General features: G+C 39.3%; 1 protein-coding gene across 1 annotated transcript in view; it reads right to left on the bottom strand.

Moving 5' to 3' along the window:
• The window catches only part of LOC145682007 (uncharacterized), a 149,997-nt gene that overhangs the window by 53,132 nt on the left and 76,442 nt on the right, over positions 1–20,423 (bottom strand). The window contains exons 2-3 of the mRNA XM_081753610.1: positions 19,581–19,644; positions 3,866–3,972 (exon numbers count right to left, since the gene is read on the bottom strand). Of these exons, the coding sequence (XP_081609736.1) occupies positions 3,866–3,972; positions 19,581–19,644 (171 nt within the window). The remainder of the gene's footprint in view (positions 1–3,865; positions 3,973–19,580; positions 19,645–20,423) is intronic.

A 20,423-nucleotide genomic window follows, 5' to 3' on the forward strand; every position in this document is an offset into this window, starting at 1 on the left:
TCTCTCTATGTGATTAGTTGAAAATGGGATAATCAAACCAAGACTTCACAGAGGATCCAGTTTGAAACTACTGCCTTTGATAATGTACATTTTCTAACAGAGGAGTTTCACTTGTTGTTCCATGTTAGCTACAATATGAATAATGATAGGCATTGATAGTTGTAGATAACAATGTTCACCAACCTGATTGTTTTGAACCCTGTCAAAGCCCTTACCCGTACCAACTCAAACTTATTAAACTGATTGAAACGTCAGTGTAGGGACAGATTAATGCATTCGACATAATGGCTAATAGGTAGTGGGAGAAATAGTGCAACGAAAGTACACTTTTCCGCATACCTTACCCAGCTAGGGAGATCGTGGTATTGCGGGCACATCTAACACTTGTATGAGAGAAGTACAAACAGAGAAAAGCACAAGCAGTGCGAGTGGTCTCCATATAGTGTGAACAGCATCTTACACGTCTTAGCAACCAAGGAGAACAATTTGTACCTTTTAGCTCAAATCACAGTCTAGTATTGGCCCAGTTTGCAAGCAGTGAAGTGGTGTTTTGTGCGTGGGATATCAATTGTGGAGGCCTTAAAATGAACCGTAGACTACATTTCAGTGATGTTTATCGAGATCGAATAGTTTGACGACTGGAAATACGTCGGTCCTGTATGGAAGTGGCTCGTAAATTCAATATGAAAAAAAGTGTAATGTCATGAACGTTGTATTAACTTCAAAACTGTCCTACTGTCAGTATACGTAATGTAGGATATCGTCCAAGGACATCAGTGCCTTATAATTGAATTCGTAAAATCACAGCCAGATGTAACCGTCAAACTCCATGTTCTAAACTGGCATATGATATGTTTCGTGCTATGGGACAAAGTGTCAGTCGTGAAATTGTTTATACGTAAGTGATTTAATAAAGAAGGAGTGTGTACCAGGAAGCCTGTGTTGTGTGCCATTGAAACGAGATCACAAATGTGCGTGATACACATGGTTTCAGGAACATTTTAGATAGAAAGAAAACTAGTAGGCATGAGTAATATTCTCTGATGACTATCATCTGAGGACGGTCGGATACTCGTGTGGAGGCAACCAGAAACATATAATCCTAACTTCATTGGAAATGCTAGTTTTTAGAGGTGGTTCCATCATGCTGGATAGGAAAATGGACCTTCATATTGTGGAACATAGAAACTTGACGACATAACATTGTTGGAATGAAATCCTCAATACATTATTCGAATTTCCGTGTAGCATTTGGCCCTTTTTTATGGATTACACCATGCACACCTTGCGTTGAATTATATGGAAACAGAAAATATGTAACTTAAAAATGGCCTGCATACTCAGCGGACCTTAATCCAATCCAGTATGTTTGGAATGCTCTCGAACGACGAACAGTGCAGCGCAATCCACCACCACGAACAATTTCTGAATTTCGCTCAACCCTCTTATTGTTAGAGGAATGGTTGCGTCTTCCTTCAGACTTGATAAACCATCTGATCTATAGTATGGGGGTCAGATGTCGTCCTTGTGTATGTTCGAGGCGGTTAGACTTCGTATTAGTAGCCTGTGTCCTCTTATATCGCGGCTTTTCATGTTGAGGTTCGTGATTCTGAACTTTCTGTATTTTTTCAACATCTCCATTGGTATTGTTCATTTGTGTTACATTGTGCCTCTGTACCTTCAGATCTGTACCTTATACGCGTTATGCTTGTGAAATGATATTTTCTTTCCTTGTAGTGCTATTTCCTTCGAGTTATTTAAATTATACGAAGCAATATATTAACATTTTTGCATTATTTATTAACATATTAACATATCAAGGAATGGATCTCCAGAAAGTTTGCCAGCAACTACCCAATTAAATTTTATTATATAGTAATATCATTTGATATACTCCCTGTTTGGTGAAAATGAAATATAAAAATATCATATAGTATACTAAAGTTATATATCAGAAGTGGTACGTCAATTTTTATCATTTTAATTTCTATTTTTCCAAACGGATTTCCTTACATCTTTATTGAACTAGCACCATGATTACGCCACAGTATTAGATACACAAAGATAAATGCTGTTACGTAGAAATGAACCAAGTACCTAACATCTTAAACTATTATCATTTTAAATACAGTAATGTGGAATGCAATACATTATTTTATTTCTTGTCTGATTTTTCTCTCCATGCGGCGAAGTTGAGAACTAACTTCCTTGTTCACAAGTGATAGGAGCAACATGGTAGGGTCGCCAGAGGTACTAGTTTCTTGAGATTTCTTTTATGGTCAGGTTTTCGAGAAAATCAAAAGGATATGATTAGAAATATTTTAATTCAGTTACGCTTAACACTGTGTTGATGGTGCCGGCAGGAGAATAAAATAGAGAAATGATTTGCACAGTATACTCTATGAGGGAAACGGGGGTGTTTGACGGCGGAAGATCTAGTTGAGGCACAAGGCCTGTTACTTTGTAGGAAGACGTCCTGGCAACCCTGTAAAGGAATACAGAAAACCATTCGTACCTTCCCTCTCACCACCCCCTTCGCCCAGTACCAAAACATAAACACAGCAGCAGCGCCACTACAAAACAAATGCACAGACTCGTGCGACGGGTAATACACACGAAGACTTGCGAATGGTCATTAATGCAACATAAAAGAAATGTTGAAGAATGATTATCGAAGCTAAAATTCTAAAAACAATTTTGTAAAACTTTCCTTCCTAAACAACATTTACAGTAATTGTATTCAAGCGATAGTCTGTAAATTCTTTATACAGGGTGTTCCACTCGAAGGCAGTCTATTCGAAATTGTTGTGAAAAAAGGTAAGTTAAGAGGAAACGAAATGAAATTGAATTACAAGAAGAAGTGCTGAAAATGTTCTTCCCCAGCTTCTAAACACATTTGAACATGACGTAGCAAGTTTGTATGCAGCGATTAGACAGTGAGAGTCGACCACCAAACTGTTCTAAAACATTCTTTGACATACATTAATGGAACTACTAATCCAATAATATTTCAAAATGAATACACACTGTTCAACAGAATAACGATACATCTTGACTACGACATGAAAAGAGGCAAACACCTTACGTCACGTATCGCACTTCACCAAAAACATGAGCGCAGGAACACTAACTCGCGGAACTTGTCTGTTGATACAATTTTTCAGTGCCTACGGAGTACAATGTTATTGTGTCATTTTTTCATGAAATACATTACATTTTCTGTAAAATTTCATTAAAGCTTTCTAAATATTTACACAATGACACGATTTTTGTAGGGCCTACCTTTGAGTGAGACACCCGTGATATAATTGTTTACGGCGTTGAGGAAGTATGCAACATTTATTTTTTTAAGATCATGGTTTATATGGAACATTATTTTTTCCCGTTTCTTTAAAGTTAGCGAGACTTTTAATCATGTGATTTTGTCGATTTTTCTTCAAGGCTAGTTAAATGCCCCCCTTACTTTTCCAAAATGAATTTGCATTGTCCATAAATTTTAGTATTAATTAAACCAAAATTGATTATTATAAATAAATATTTATATTATATATTGCATGCACATATCACAGAATTTTATTTTGAATAAATAAGAAACATTAAACAGATTTGAAGAATAAATCAATGAACTCAAATCATTAAAATTTAAAACACATTTAAGTGAAATTAGAAGTAAAATGCATCATATAAATAAATCAAAGCCTATGAAAATAAAAATGGCACAGGTGCTGGATATCATTAATTCTAAATGCCTAGCCAATAAGTGCTACCTCTGATTTCATCAACAAATAAAAAATGAAACTACAAATTCGGCTACACTATAAATAAATCTATGTCCAATTTATATTCAATGTAGAATTTTAAATACCTGTGCTGTTGTAGTATCCGGATTCAACTGAACTGCTGTGGGACGTGGTTGGCAATGGCCTTCTTTAGATACGTTCAAGAATGATTTCATAAACTTACTGCTGCAAACTATAATAAAAATAGCTGATTAAGATAATAAACATATTTTCACTTTGTTCTAATGGTTAAAGTTTGAAATCCAGATCCATGGAAAAGGAAATTAACATAAGGAGGTAATACGCAACAGTTTTCCTATCAAAGTCATAAAAAGGATGTATCTTCAACAATCTAATATCCGTACGTACTTTATACGCTGTATAATTAATATTTTGGTACACAATGTCAATAGTTGTATTAGTATAATGAAAATGACACATATAGAGGCACATAATATTACTAATTCATACACTCATGTAATACAACAGCTTAACATATCCACTTGTGTTCGAGGATGGCAAAACATGATATGCCACTTTTGGGTCATTTTCCGATTTTTCGTTTTAGTAGTTGACCACGCCTAGATTTATATACTGAAGTAAGTTGATAATGGTTTAATTAAAAATTCCCTATATAGCTTTCCCAAGTGAAGTGAAAGTATAATTCACAAGTTTATAATTTGCTCTCTGTGCGAATGTATATAATCGTTTTACCATCTTCAGGTAGATATACATATATTCGTATATAAATCTCTTTACTAAGAAGTACATACACTCAGAAAAAAAGAATTGACATTCTAAATCGTGATATGAGAGAACATTTTTCTAGATAAGCGTTCATATTTCTTAACATCGATTGATACATTGATTTAAAGTATTACAATATAGAGAATATACAATATACAGTAGAGAGTATTATAATATAGAGAAAAAGTAATGGACAAATATTTTTTCCTTTACGATAGTATATTTATATCTTGCTGATTATGTAGGGTGTAAATTGCAAATGGAGATATCAAGAAAATCTCGTACCAAGTTCGTAGTTAAATTTAATTAAGAACTATGAAAGAATCAATTTTGAGCTGCTAAATCAGTGTTCAACGTCAACTTCTACGCCACCTATACTAACAATTACGTTCATTTTCATACATCCCGTCAAGAAACAACTGTTTAACGTACCCGTCATTATGGATTTAGTCTTTCTTTTCATGAATATTCGCTCCTTACCTACCAACAAAACCCTTTTCGAAGCACTGTTACTTGAAGAACACGTATCTGTATTTTTGCTGAATGAGACCTTTCTCACCAAGTCTACCGTATGTAATATTCCTCGCTATACACTCACTCGTCATGACAATACAGCTCCTGCATTACGGGCCAATGGGGGAGTAGCAATTGGCTTTCGCAATCACATACCATCTCGCCATCACATTTGTCCTGTTGCACACCTCCCTGAGCATATCATCATAACATTGTACTTCAAGTCAATCATCATCACTTTTGCTACTGTCTATGTTCAACCCGGTCACCCCATCCCACTTGAATTTTTCAGTCATATTTCTAATACCTATAAACATTTCATCATTCTCGCCGATATAAACTTTCATAGTCGCACTCCGAATGAACGCACACGCTTTACAGACCATATCACCACTCACACTACCGGCATCATACATACTCTCCCATCTGCTACTAGACCTGTGTCCAATACCACTCCCGACATCGCCATCACCTCAAATACACTCGCTGCCAACAGTACATTCAAAGTTCTTGATCTTCTTGGTAGTGACCACGCCCCGGTCAAACTTTCATATAATTTTGGCACCACTCGTTCGCATACTGCTCTTCCTCCACTACGAACGCCTCGCTTTGATAAAGCCAACTGGAATCAATATCGCACATATCTTACCCATGCTGTCGCAGATCTCCACCCTCCTACATCATATGACGAGCTATATGCCCACGTTTCTACTATTACTTCCGAGATTACCCGTGCATCCGAATTGTTCATCCCAACTTCTAGCTCCACTCCATATCAACCTAAATTACCTCCGCACTACCTCGCTCAGATCAAACGCTCTCGTCAAGCATATCGTGACTACGTCCGAACACGAAATCCCGAAGCACTACGTCTTCACAATCAGCTCCAACGTTCTGTAAAAAACTATATTGAAGCGTACAAAAAGCGCCAATGGATTAAAGCTTGTAACACTCTTGCAGACACAGCACATCCATCACGTTACTGGAAACGTTTCAATGCGCTTTGTGGTAAATTCAGCAAAATGTCTTACCCACTCATCATCAACAACAATCAAGCTGCTTCTGATCAGGACAAGGCGAATGCGTTTGCCGACTACCTCCAAGACATCTTCACCCCTCAACCCTCTGATCATATTTTTTCTCATCCAGTCGATAAAGTCAACACAGCGAGTCATCTCTTCCAACCTAGTGTCAGCCATACATTACCGCCCAATGAACTCACTTCTCCCATTACTGTTGCCGATATCACTTCCGTTGTCCGGACTAAACGAAACTCTGCTCCAGGTTTTGATTCAATTACATATCGCCACATCAAGGAAAGTCCGCCGTCACTACTCCTTTTATTAGCCTCTATCTTCACTTTCATCCTTCGAACAGGCTTTTTTCCTGCCGAGTAGAAGATGTCTAAAACGCTCATGTTCCTAAAACCGAAAAAAACACCCAGTGCTGTATCTTCCTATCGCCCTATACAACTCACTTCAACTTTTAGCAAAGTACTTGAACGCATTCTAGTCAATAGGCTCCACCCTTATCTCAGTGCACGCAGTCTCATCCCATCTTTCCAAGCCGGTTTTCGCCCGTCATACTCCATCAATGATCAGCTCCAACGCCTAAGCACCCTTATCACAAATCATTATAATTCTGTACGCCTATCCTGTCTTGTGCTTTTTGACCTTGAAAAAGCATTTGACAAAGTCTGGCATCTCGCCCTCATCTTCAAACTCATCAAACTTAAACTACCAACATCATACATCCGTTTCGTCTATCACTTCTAGGTTTGCCGCATTACATATGTTCATATTAACAATCATTTATCTCATCCAATCTTTCTACACTCAGGTGTCCCTCAAGGATCAGCTTTGTCCCCCTTACTCTAGTTGCTATTCGTTTCCGACTTTCCACCTCTGCCTGCAGACGTACATATCTTTCAATATGCCGATGATACCGCCTTCCTTGCACTCGGCCGTACTATTAGACACATCAACCAAATATTGCAGGAATCAATTGACCGTTTCTCTCAGTGGTGTCGAAAATGGAAGCTCACTATAAATGCTTCAAAAACTCAAGCCATAGTATTTCTTCCACCACGCACACGCTCCAGAATTCACAGAAATCCATCACTTCTCTCTCTCTCCATACAGAATTCGCCAATTCGTCTCAGCAGAACAGTAACTTATATCGGCATTATATTTGATCAACATCTTACTTGGACTCCTCATCTGAACTACGTTAAAACTAAAGTCTATAACCGCCTCAATTTCCTAAAACGTCTGACAGGCACGACATGGGGACTTACATCGCACCTCGTTCTAAACACGTATAAGGTTTTTCTCCGTCCCGTCCTGACCTATGGGTTCACTGCCTGGATATCAGCTCCACCTTCGTTCTACTTCAAACTGGCAACCTTCGAGCGCCATGCCTTTCGTATTGCTCACCGTATTTCTCTTCCCAGTCCGACTCGTTACTTGTACTCTCTCATAACCTTTCCTACATTGCTTTATCACATTGAATCTCTACGCCGAAACTTCATCACCATTCGCTACCAGCAAGAACAATCACTGCTTTTCGAAACTATGCATCACGTCGCCCTCTCATCTATTCGCCCCCGATACTACCATCTCCCACTCAATTTACTCTTCACACTATATTGCTATACCCTACCACCTTATCATCCACACTTAGTACTTGTGCACGATCACCGCCTTCATGTCCATCTTCCGCATATCTACCCGTCATATCAAGCACAGTAACCCCTCTGTCATCTAACAGGGCCTCCTCTGTCTACATTGGCCTAGCGTCGCCCCTAGGCAGAAGATAACCCGCATTTGTCTTTATTAACAATACCTATGTGTTGTGGCGTGCATCGCACCTCATTTCATACCTCATATTCATTTATACACATTTGCATTATTTGCACAATAATGTATTGTATCGTTGTAATCATCATTACTGTATTTATAACTATATATAATTTTGTTAATTACCTCACCTCTAAAATGATTATAGTCGCAAAGACTATAATGACCCAGTATATACAGTAATAAATAAAGTAACATCTCTTAGCCCATCGATTATAACCTTTAATTCCATAATTTCCATTCCATCCCTTTCCTTAAAGAGGGTGTAGCCCTTTACAGGGTAGCTAGCCCAAGGGCTAGCAAAAAAAAAACAATTTTGACGTATCTCAACTCAGCATTTAGAATCGATCATCGATTCAAGGTCTGAGAACGATTTCTAACGCTCTGCGAGCAACTAATAATTTTTGTTCATTCTGGGAGGATTGTTCTGCTACAGACAATCGACATCCCCTTGCAGTCCGTATTGTTGACTCAAGTGGGAGCCCGTGGCCATTATCACCTACTCTTTTCTTCATCTAATTTTGTGGAGGGCCAGTGCTAGTACTGACCGACATCTCCGCGAGGACGTATTGCTGCCTCAAGTGAGAGCCACAGTGGGCTTCCCCTAGCACCTCATCTCATTGCATTTCATCTCATCTTCAGTGTCAGAGTCGTCTACCATCTCAAGGGATGGCTTCAGGTGCCCATCCGGGACTACCGCCGCAACCTCCGGGTCCGTCTCTCGAACCTACCTCGGTGGGCAAGGGGGCCGACCGCAAGCACAAAACTTCATCTCAAGGCAAGAATACCTGTAGATCCCGCTCTCGCACTCCCGACAAAACTAACAGCACTTCTCATCAGCCGCCGTTTAAACGTCATCACACTGTTAGTGACTCTGAACAGTCTGTTAGTTCAATGAATCTAGACGACGACAAAGAATTTCCATCTATTCAGGATACTTCCAAACCGTGTCTCTATTCATTTCTGCTCACCAATTTGGACACCAAGTTTGACAATACAAAGCTAGCCTTCCAACAACTTGTAAAATATCTGCCACGCGCTTCTGTAGCACAGATAGTTCGCACTCGAAACGGAATCATTTTCAAATCTTACGATTCTACTTTGTTAACTACTGTGCGAAATAAGTGCAGCTTTGAAATTTTTGGTAAGCACGCCATTATGAAGCGCCTCGAACCTAAGACATTTCGTCAAGCACCGCCACCACGTAAAACACCGTCTCTTTCGGTTGTCATTAGACGGGTTGACCCTTCTCTAACCGACGACGAGGTCATGGAGGAACTTACTCTTGAGGGACACTCCATTCTAAAATGCCTTCGTATTAAAAACGATCAAGGAGCTACCTATATGGTACGAATATTAACCAATTCTCAAACCACTATTGATGATCTTCTTACTCATGGCGCCCTCATTTATAAAAAGAAACATCGCGTAGAGCCATCGAAATCGCCGCCACCTTTACCATTAAGGTATGAGCGCTGCCAAGCATACAGTTCACATCCGACATCGAAATGCACCCAGCCAAGCAAGTGTGGGTACTGCAGTGGAAACCACGAAACTAAAGCTTGCACTAACCTAACAAAGCCACCTCAATACTCTACATGCCCGGGACAACACCCCACATATAGCTATCGCTGCAAAGCACGGCCAAAGGCCGAACCTTTAAATCCGGAGCTCACTGTTCCACTGCGACCCATCCTGCCTGACATTCAACACAATGTACCACCTCAACTTCTTGGCGAAGCAATTTCCATCCAACAACTCCTTTCATTTTTTACCATCGCATTGCAAAATATTCATCCTTTTCTACGTCAACATATTTTCCAGGTGGTCAATCACGCAGCCCACATCATCTTTAAATACTCTTTCCAAGCTACTTACTCTGGACCTCATGTCTATTTTCATGCCACCCCTCTTGACGAATTACATGTCTCCTCCGCCACTTCCAACACTACTCCTGCACCTTAATCATGGGTATTTCATTACTGTTTCTTAATATTCGGTCACTTACTTCCCAGTACACTCTCTTCGAACAGCTACTTCTAGAAGAAACTATTCAGGCTTTCCTTCTGAACGAAACTCTCCTTACCCCATCTATGACGTTCAGGATACCTCGCTATACCCTACTCCGTTCAGATTCTACCATCGCAGCACGCCGAGCAAACGGGGGAGTGGCCATTGGCTTCCATCCTTCGATTAGTCACCGCCAATATCATCCTGCATTGATTAATGTTCCAGAGTATCTCATTACTACGTTGTACTTCCACTCCCTTTACGTTACCATTGCTACCATATATGTACGCCCTGGACACCCCATCCCACGCTCATTCTTTCTTTACATCTCCAATAACTTTAAGTATTATATCATAATGGCCGACATCAATATTCACAGCCGTCCAGATAATCAGAAACAAAGCTTCCTTGACTTCATTACTACTCATACCACCGGCCATGTTTTTGATATACCTAAAGCAACCAGACCCATCACGAATACCACACCTGACGTAGTTATTTCTTCTGGCAATCTCTTCCAGCGTTGCACTCTTGAAGTGCTCGATTCCATAGGTAGTGATCACCTTCCTATCAAACTTCATATCGATCAACCGCAGGCTCCTACTCTTCGTTTGCTCCCTGAACCTCGTCGTGTTCCACGATTTGATCAAGCCAAGTGGGATGACTATCGCACTACTATTGCTGAAGATTTGGTTATCATCGAGCCTCCTACTACCGAAGATGATCTCTACGCACGGGTCTCTGAAATCACTCATTCCATTCATCACGCTTCTGACCTTCATATACCCACAACTGAAATAACCAGGTACTAACCACGTTTACCGCCAAACTACCTACCTCTCATACATCGTTCTCGCGAATTCTTTCGCGAATATCAGCGCACTGGTAACCTAGAAGCTCTTCGTCATCATCGCCAACTTCACCGCACTGTGCGTAACTACGTCAAGGCACATAAACTTCGCAACTGGGTGAAGACGTGTAACAACTTAGCTGAAACTTCACATTCTACTAAGTATTGGAAGCGATTTCATATGTTGACTGGGAAGCTTACTCGCACACCATATCCGCTGTTAGTAAATAACCAACCATTACACACAGACGAAGAGAAAGCGAACGCCTTTGCAGACCACCTGCAGACTACCTTCACCCCATTCCCATCTGATTTTGTTCAAAGACATCCTACTGATCGCTTGAACTTAACATCTCCATATCTACAACCCAGTGCAGCACACATTCTTCCAGACGACAATCCTCTCACAGCTCCAATTTCTACATCTGATATCGCCACCGTCGTAAACCGCAAGCGCAACACAGCTCCTGGTATCGACCACATAACTTATCGTCATATCAAAGAGGCTCCTTATTGTCTTCTTCTGCTTCTTTCATATATATATTCTTTTATTCTCCGGACTGGCTACATACCCTGTGACTGGAAGACTTCTTCCACTCTCATGTTTCTTAAGCCCAACAAACCTCCAGATTCTGTTGCTTCTTACCGTCCAATACAATTAACCTCCGTATTTAGCAAAATTCTTGAGCGCATCATTGTCATCAGACTACATCACCATCTTTCTCAATATAATCTCTTGCCTGTACACCAAGCTGGTTTCCGACCTAATTTCAGCATCAATGATCAATTGCTCAGACTTCTCAACCTAATCACAAATCATTATAACACTGCTCGGCCTTCATGCCTCATTCTTTTTGACCTAGAGAAGGCTTTTGATAAAATGTGGCATTTAGCCCTCATGTTCAAACTTCACCGTTTTAGGCTTCCACTCTGCTACCTCCGTTTCATTTTCCATTTTCTTTCTAACCGCCTATCTTATGTTACCATCAATAGTTCCTCATCACATCCGATCTTTATCCATTCTGGTGTACCTCAAGGCTCCGCTCTCTCGCCTCTTCTATACCTTCTGTTTGTAGCTGATATGCCAACCCTTCCTCCCAATGTTCATACTTTTCAATATGCAGATGACACTGCCTTTCTTTGCACGGCCAGAACTATTCAACAAATCAATTCTGCTCTCCGCCTAGCAATAGATTCTTTCCTCCGATGGTATACTCAGTGGCCCCTTCATATTAACTCGACTAAGACCCAAGCTATCGTTTTCATACCACCTCGAAAACGTTCTCGGGTTCAGAAAAACCCCAATCTACTCACTCTCGAGGTTCACGGCACACGAATATCACCTACTAAACAGGTTACCTACCTTGGTATCATCATCGATCACCACTTAACTTGGCGGCCCCATCTTCAAGCAATCATTCGCAAAGCGTATGCTCGGCTAAATTTACTAAAACGTCTAGTTGGTACCACCTGGGGATTGCAACCCGCTACAATCCTTAATACGTATAAGGTATTCTTACGCCCAGTTCTAACATATGGTCATCCCGCTTGGATTGCTGCACTACCTTTTTTCTATCAGAAATTACAAGTTCTTGAAAGGCACGCATTTCGTCTGGCTTATAGGATCAAGCTTCACAGTCCGACGCAGGAGCTTTACGACCGCATCACTTTTCCTACCATTCTCCGTCACCTTGAACAGTTACGAGTAAAGTTCATCACCAACAGGTTTCAGCAACGTCATCCATTACTTCTGGATACTATGGATGCCGACCGCCACTATGATTTAGGATATAAATTTTCTACTTGCCCTCTATCCCTCCTCTTCTCTTTATATCTGAAAACCATTCCACCAGACCATCCAGATCATTTTGTCGCTTCAGCTTATTCTTCTGATCATCTTCCACTTCATATATCACCTACATATGCTGCACTGTAACCTATTGTGCTAACAGGGCTCCACTTGTCCACATTACTGTCCAGAGCAGCCCCTGGACAAGAAGATAATCTGCATTCGTCTAACTAACATATCCTTGTGTTGTCCTGTCATATGCACTTCATTGTCATTTTTTTCCCTGTCCTCATGATTATGAACGAAGTTCATAATGTCCAATAAATTGAATAAAATGCAATAAAAACCATAAACAGAAATTATGATCTAAAATAAAATAAATGATTCTTTCAGTTTCTCTTGAGTTCCCATAGACCACCTCTAATATCCTTCCTTCACTAGTCTCTGCACTCCTCACCCCGGATAGAGGGCGTAACCCTCGCAAGGGAGCTAGCCTTCGGCTAGCAAAAAAAAATTGACCATCTTTACCTTTGAGCTGAACCCATCCTCTCTTACAACTGTTAATCTGTTGGCGAGGATCAGGTGTAGCATACGCACTTGTGAGCATCGCAGACCTACGTTGTTTAGAGGATTGACGAAGCGACTTTCGGGGGGTCGCTTATATTTTTGAGATATCATCGTCTTTCTTATTATTTTCTTCCACTTCATTTCTCATACTAGTCAAATCACGGATAGGTTGTACTGGTCCTGGGACCAATGCACAAGAACCTACCTCCGTACGTGGGGCCACCGGCTCCTGGTTCTTCTACAGGAGACCATGAAAATATGTCTCGCTCCGGTCGTACCAGGCACCTTTCTTGGGGTAGTGAAACCAGTTCGCGAGTAACTAGACCCAGAGATCGTACCGATTCTGGTGACTTTGCTCATTCCAGCAAACGGCCTCGCGATAGATCTCGGTCTCCTGTTCTAACGACAAACATAGACTCTGCAATGGACACTGCTAGCGCTTCATCTTCCACTTTCTACAACACCAAAGAACCAATCTATACGTTCTACTGACAGATTTCGATACAAAATACACCCAACCTAAGATGGTGTTTCTACAAATCATCAAGTACTTACCACGAGCTAGCATGGAAAATATCGTTAAAACTCGGAATGGATTTATCATTCCCTCTAAGGACCCGAATTTCGGTACTACACTCCGAAACAAAGCATCTTATGAGATCTTTGGCAAAACAGCAAAACTAACATAACAAACCGATAGGAAAACAAAACAACCACCACCTCCTCGAAAACCACCCATGTTTTCTGTCGTTATCAGAGGAGTGATACCTGAAATAAGCGACGAAGAGATCCTCGAAGAACTCAAACAAGAGGGAATCGACGTCAACAGGTGCATTCGTATTAAAAATAGCAATGGCCCCACTTACATGGTTCGCGTTCTATCGCAAAATCAAACTTCTTTAGACTATCTCCTAACTCATGGAGCTCCTATCTATAAGAAACTTCATCGTGTTGAACCTTCCAAAACAACAGGGCCCCTACCAATCCGGTGTGAGAAATGTCAAACCTATAATTCTCATTTTACACAACAATGTCGAAACACGTCTAAATGCGGTTGCTGTAGTGGACCTCATGAAACCAAATCTTGGAAAAATCAGCAGCAACCACCCACTTGCTCTGCTTGTAACGAAAATCATCCAACCTACAGTTATCACTGTAAGGGTAAACCACAAGCTCAAACTGAACGTCCAGAACTCACAGTACCAGTACAAAGCTTTGACAAATCCACACCACCCACTCAGTCTCTCGTTCAGGCTCTCACTGTCAAAGATCTCCTCCGTTACATCACCATAGTACTCCAAAATGTTTTTCCATTCCAACGCGAGCACATTCTTCGGGTTGCCATTTCAACAGCTAAATCTTTGTTCAACTTAAACTTTACAGCTACATATTCAGGCAATTTTGTCCACTTCCAAATTGCACCTCTAGAAACAGCAGTCTGAAACCAACATGGCAGTATACATAATGGCTTTAACTTTACTCTTTGTAAACATTCGATCTTTTCATCAACACAATCACTCCTGCTAGAATCACTCCTGCTAGAAGAGAGAGTTGATATTGTAGCTCTCAATGAAACAGCTTTAAAACCAACCATTTCTGCGCGACTTTCAGGGTATCAAATTCAACGATGCGATTACCATGATGCACATGCACGCGCTCAAGGAGGAGTACTGATTGGCTTTTCTCCAAAACTTCCTTATCGGCAATACAATCCTCCGGCATTTGCACAGCTACCTGAACATCTCGTCTACTCTATATACTATCCTTCTCTCACAGTAAATGTAGCCACTATATATATATATCCGCCCTGGGCATCCAATACCATTTTCTTTTTTCGATCATATAGCCCGTAATTTTAAAAACATAATTATCATGGCCGACGTAAACATTCATAGCAGAAGTGCCAGGGAAAGAGAACGATTAACGGGATTTATTTCAACCTCTCTACAACCTTATATTCACAACCTTCCTGGTCCCACTCGACCAGCCAGTGAAACAACTCCAGATGTAGTAATCACTTCTTTATCGCTTGTAAATGACTGTGAATTGCAGGTTCTCGACACGATCGGAAGTGATCATTGTCCGATCAAACTGTCCATTAACAAGGGTCGTTCCTCTGTAAAGCAGTTACAACCTCATTTTATTCCCCGTTATGATAAAGCCGACTGGCCTAAATTTCGGCAGTTCATACATACCCAGGTCTCAAGCCTTCATCCACCAACTTCCGAAAACGAAATGTATTGCACAGTCAACCAGATTACAAACATCTTACATACCAGTGCTCAACAAACCATCCCTGAGGAGAAAATTTAACCTTCTAAACCTAAATTGCCTCCTCAATATCTGTCTTTAGTACAAAAATCACATCAGCATTTCCGAGAATACAAACAAACTGGAAACGAGGAATGTCTTCGTCATCACCGGCAATGGCATCGCACAGTAACTAATTATCTCATAGCATATAAACGTCGAAGCTGGATCAGCGCCTGTAATAAATTAAACGATGAAGCATCTCCAAGCTGGTATTGGAAATCTTTCCATAGACTCACAGGCAGAAATACTAAAATTTCGTATCCACTTTTGAACAATGGTGCTCCTCTGTTTACTGACCTAGATAAGGCCAACGCTTTTGCAACGCAATTGCAGACAGTTTTCACACCTACAGTATCTCCTCATTCACGTAACCGTACAGAATTGGCTACTATTCCTGCTCTACAGCCGTCACTTTTACACATAATCGATGAGGAAGCCCCTCTTACATCACCAATCACTACTCACGAACTTCAACGTGCTCTCCATAAGAAACGCAATACTGCACCAGGCATGGATCGTATTTCCTACTGGCTACTGAAAGAGGCTCCGCTTTCTTTCCTTACGTTACTTGTTGCAGTATACAACTTTATTCTTCGTACCGGCTTTTATCCTGTCGATTGGAAAGTATCCAAAATCTGCACCTTTCTCAAACCTCATAAACCGGCACAAGATGTAACGTCTTATCGCCCTATCCATCTCACATCAGTCTTTAGTAAACTGTTCGAAAAAGTCCTGGTACAAAGGCTCCATATATATATCCAAGAACATAACTTATTACCTACACATCAAGCAGGCTTTCGACCCTCATTTTCTATTAATGACCAGTTACTTCGTCTTTCGACGATTATCACCAATCAATATAACAAAGGTCTCCCATCATGTCTCGTCTTAATGGATCTGGAAAAAGCTTTCGACAAAGTTTGGCACTATGGGCTCATACGAAAGTTGCAGAAACTTAACCTTCCGATCAGTTACTAACGTTTTATATATATCTTCTTAACTAATAGAATCGGATATGTTTACATAGGATCTGCCATCTCCCGTCCTATTTTTCCATACTCCGGAGTTCCACAGGGTTCTGCACTCAGCCCACTTCTCTATATACTGTACGCCTCCGATATACCACAACCTACACATAATGTGTACTTGTTTCAATATGCAGATGATACGGCTTCTTAGCTCTGGGCAAGACCATGCAACAGATCAACATAACCTTGCAATCAACTCTAAATAATTTTATGCAATGGTGCAACACTTGGCGACTAACTTTAAATGCCGCCAAAACACAAGCATTGGTATTTCTATCTTCTAAACGCCGCTCCAAGGTTCAACGTAACACTCGCAACCTTAATATATCTCTACAAGGCCATCCACTTCGACCAACACCTACAGCTACATATCTCGGGGTTGTTTTCGACTCTAAATTAAGTTGGAAAGCTCATTTAGAGAAAATAACACAAAAGGCAACTTTGCGGCTCAATCTTCTACGGCGTCTAACAGGAACTACTTGGGGTTTAAACGCACCTCTCTTAATCAACACATACAAAATGTTCCTCAGGCCCATTTTAACATTTGGCCACATTGCTTGGTGCAATGCTCCAACAAATTTTTACGACCGATTATCGATACTAGAACGCCATGCTATTAGACTTGCATATCGCATAAAATTACCACACCCGAACTTCATGACATACGAACACATCAACTTTCCTCACCTTATTCAACATCTTGCAGACTTCCGTTTGAAACATATACTCTCTCGCCTACCGGTCTCGCACCCATTACTCCTAGACACTTTACAAGCTGATGCTGAAACTGATGCACCGCATAAATATCTGCATATACCGTTAAACGTTCTCCTCACGCTATAACTAAAATCTATACATCCTACAGCTGAAGAACACGACATATTTCATATATATCTTATACCAGATCATCTTCATCATTTGTTTCCATTTTAGCACTATGTCTCAATTCACTACTAACCTTGGGCTTTCCCCGTGTTTCCATCAGTCTCGAGTCGTCCCGAGACAGAAGAACTAACATGCATTCGTGTATCTAACACTATGTTTGTGATTGTGGCGTGTACGCACTTCATTTCATTTTATACTATCATGTTTATTTCATAACAACTCAACGCACTGCTTCTATGCCAAAGTTCCATTCTGTTTCTACCTGCACCAATTATATATGTATTTTGTTTACTTATCTGCACATTTAAATTTATTCACTCACTTATTGTTTTGTTTATTGTTACTTTCAGCACTATTCGTTTATAAAACTGCCCTTAGACCAGCTTATATGCTATAAACCCACCAGTGTCGTCAATTCTGTGCCAAAGAGAGGGCGTAACCCTCTAATGGCTAGGGTTAGGAAACAATCTACAAGCATACCATTTTGAAATGAAAATAGATGAATAAAGTTTAAAGTACCAATCCCTAACCCTGTAACCTTAAAAAAAATTGACTATGGTTTAATTTGACACTTAAACTCTGTTTTTCTGCAATGGACATTAAAAGTAGTCACTCTTTCTTGACGATTCTCAAAATCACTGTTAACGTTTGAAAATAGTCTATAAGTCAAAATTTATTATTACCTCTATCAAAAATATTCAATGAACAACTGCAATTCTAACAACCATGAGAAATTTATTGTCGAATTTAAATGATTTGGTCCTATACTTGAAGCCCCCCCCCCAAAAAAAGCCAAATTTTTTTAAGAGCGTAATTTAGGAGAATTCCGTTCGAATTTTCAATTGAATTCCTATAACAAATTATGTACCTCTACCCAATAATTTGAGATGGGCTTAAGAGAAAAGTTTGACATTATATAGGTGCATTACAAAACTTAACTGGTCTTACCAAATACGAGCAGTAGAAACGAAGTATGGACCTCTACTTAAAATCTATAGGGGCATCCTTTCAATTTTAGTAGACTCTATATCAAAAGTAATTCTGTCAAATGACCTAGTGCTAACATTTGAAAATAGTCCATAAGTCCAAATCTATTATTACCTCTACCGAAATTTCAGTGACCATCTAAAATTTAAAACGAGGGCCTCAGGAAACCAATTTCCCAATTTAGGCATACATATCAAACAGTCACAATTAAAACTAAAGTGGAATACTTTTTTTTAAAAAAAAAAAAATAAGATTTGAACCGAATTCATAAATTAAGAACAATAGAAGACAAAAGTATAAAGCAAACGATAATAATAGTAATAAAGCAGTTGAAAGTACAAAATAATTTATTTATGTTACCTATAGAAAATGTTTGATGTCGTGCCAAGCCGAACAAAGTATTGAAAAATGAAATTTTTGAGTTTTACGTACCCGGCTTTGCCGGCTAGGCTAAAGGAGACGGTGATGATGAGAAAAAAATATTTCAATGGTAATTTTATGAGTCATTAATGTGTTTGGCTTGGCACGACTTCAACAATTTTCTATAGATAATAGAAATAAATTATTTTGTTCTTTCAAGCGCTTTATATTATTATTATTATTATTATTATTATTATTATTATTATTATTATTATTATTATTATTATTATTATTATTATTATTATCGTCTGTTTTTTGACACTTTTATTACTTTTCCTTTTAATGAGTTTTCTTTAAGTCGGTTCATATTCTCAAAAATAGTTATTGTTTTTTACTGCTTTTCTGAAGTGGTTTATTTTAATTTTTTTAAAGTTATATTTTCTACTTTTAGTGCATATTTTGTCAGTGATTTTTCTTCTAAGTTTTTAATTTTCTTTTCATTTTTAAGTTTCCCAGTAGTTAAGTTAGATACCTAAACTAAACGTAACACAAACTCCCTATAAAATGGGTCTCCTGTGAAACACTCTTGAAGAAATTCGTAACAAATAAAACACAGTTCTGACCAGAGCAGAATGAAATATATTAAAAACTATACTTACAATGTGTTACAGTTTCAAGGACTTAACGTCCTCTTCATCAGACACAAACACTCGCACCACAGGATCTTGCGGTTTATAGATCCGGCACTGAATGAAAACAGAACACAGAATACGTCATCCACACGAAGTAGGAACAAAATTATTTCTCAAGTTGAGACATTAGTGTTGTGGGTGTTTCATAGCTATTTATAGCACAAAGCAAAAATAATAAAATACATAAATGAACTAGTCTTACCTTTTTCCGCCCTGAACGAGTGTTGTTCTTCATTTGTTGATCGTTCGTCCCGAAACTGAAGATCCTATAAAATAAAATAAGTCTTCCTTGTTAACAAATCTAGAAGGATATTTGTTCTTAGTCACTCTTTCTGTCTTGTTTGCATTATGTTTAACATCTTGTTACGGGATAATGTCACGTAAGGATATAAATTTAGGTTATTTTAGTTTTATATCCCACGATTATGTTCCGCGGCTAAGGGAGAGGGTGATGATGATATAATTAGACATAACGAAATGGAGAAATGAAGCAAGTAGGAAGACACAGAAGTACCCCCTCAAAAAAAAAAAAAAAAAGTGCAGAGTGTTTGTTCTTCGCAAAGTAAGTTAAGAATATGTAACATTAACAGACTATTATTATTTAATTCAAATATAGAACACTGAAAATCAAATAATAAATGATTCATTCTTTTGAGTTCTTATACTTTTCCGAGGTTATGAAGAACAGATCTAGTATTAAGTGGGTTTCTAACCGCGAGTGAGGTTCCAAGCTAATGTAGTTGGCGAGTACAGAGACCATCATGCAAGACCAACTCGCAGAGTATTGGCCGTTCTCCAACTAAACTATCCTACCTCCAAGAAAGCTGGATAACAAGATCATACTACCGGCCCCGACGACTCATTTTAAAATTTGCGAAGTAAAACCAAACCAGAAATTGGCACATATGATCTAAAAAAAAGTCTGTAACTCGAATCAAGAATTCTTGTTTAGATTAAGTCAGTCTTATAAGGAGTCCTTCACAAATTAACTACATGATCATTCACTTGTTCTATAATTTGTTACAGAACATTAATTGCGAAAATT

The sequence above is a fragment of the Thermobia domestica genome, chromosome 3 (genome assembly GCF_964235325.1).
Source record: "Thermobia domestica chromosome 3, izTheDome1.hap1.1, whole genome shotgun sequence".
In the NCBI taxonomy this organism is placed as follows: Eukaryota; Metazoa; Arthropoda; class Insecta; order Zygentoma; family Lepismatidae; genus Thermobia; species Thermobia domestica.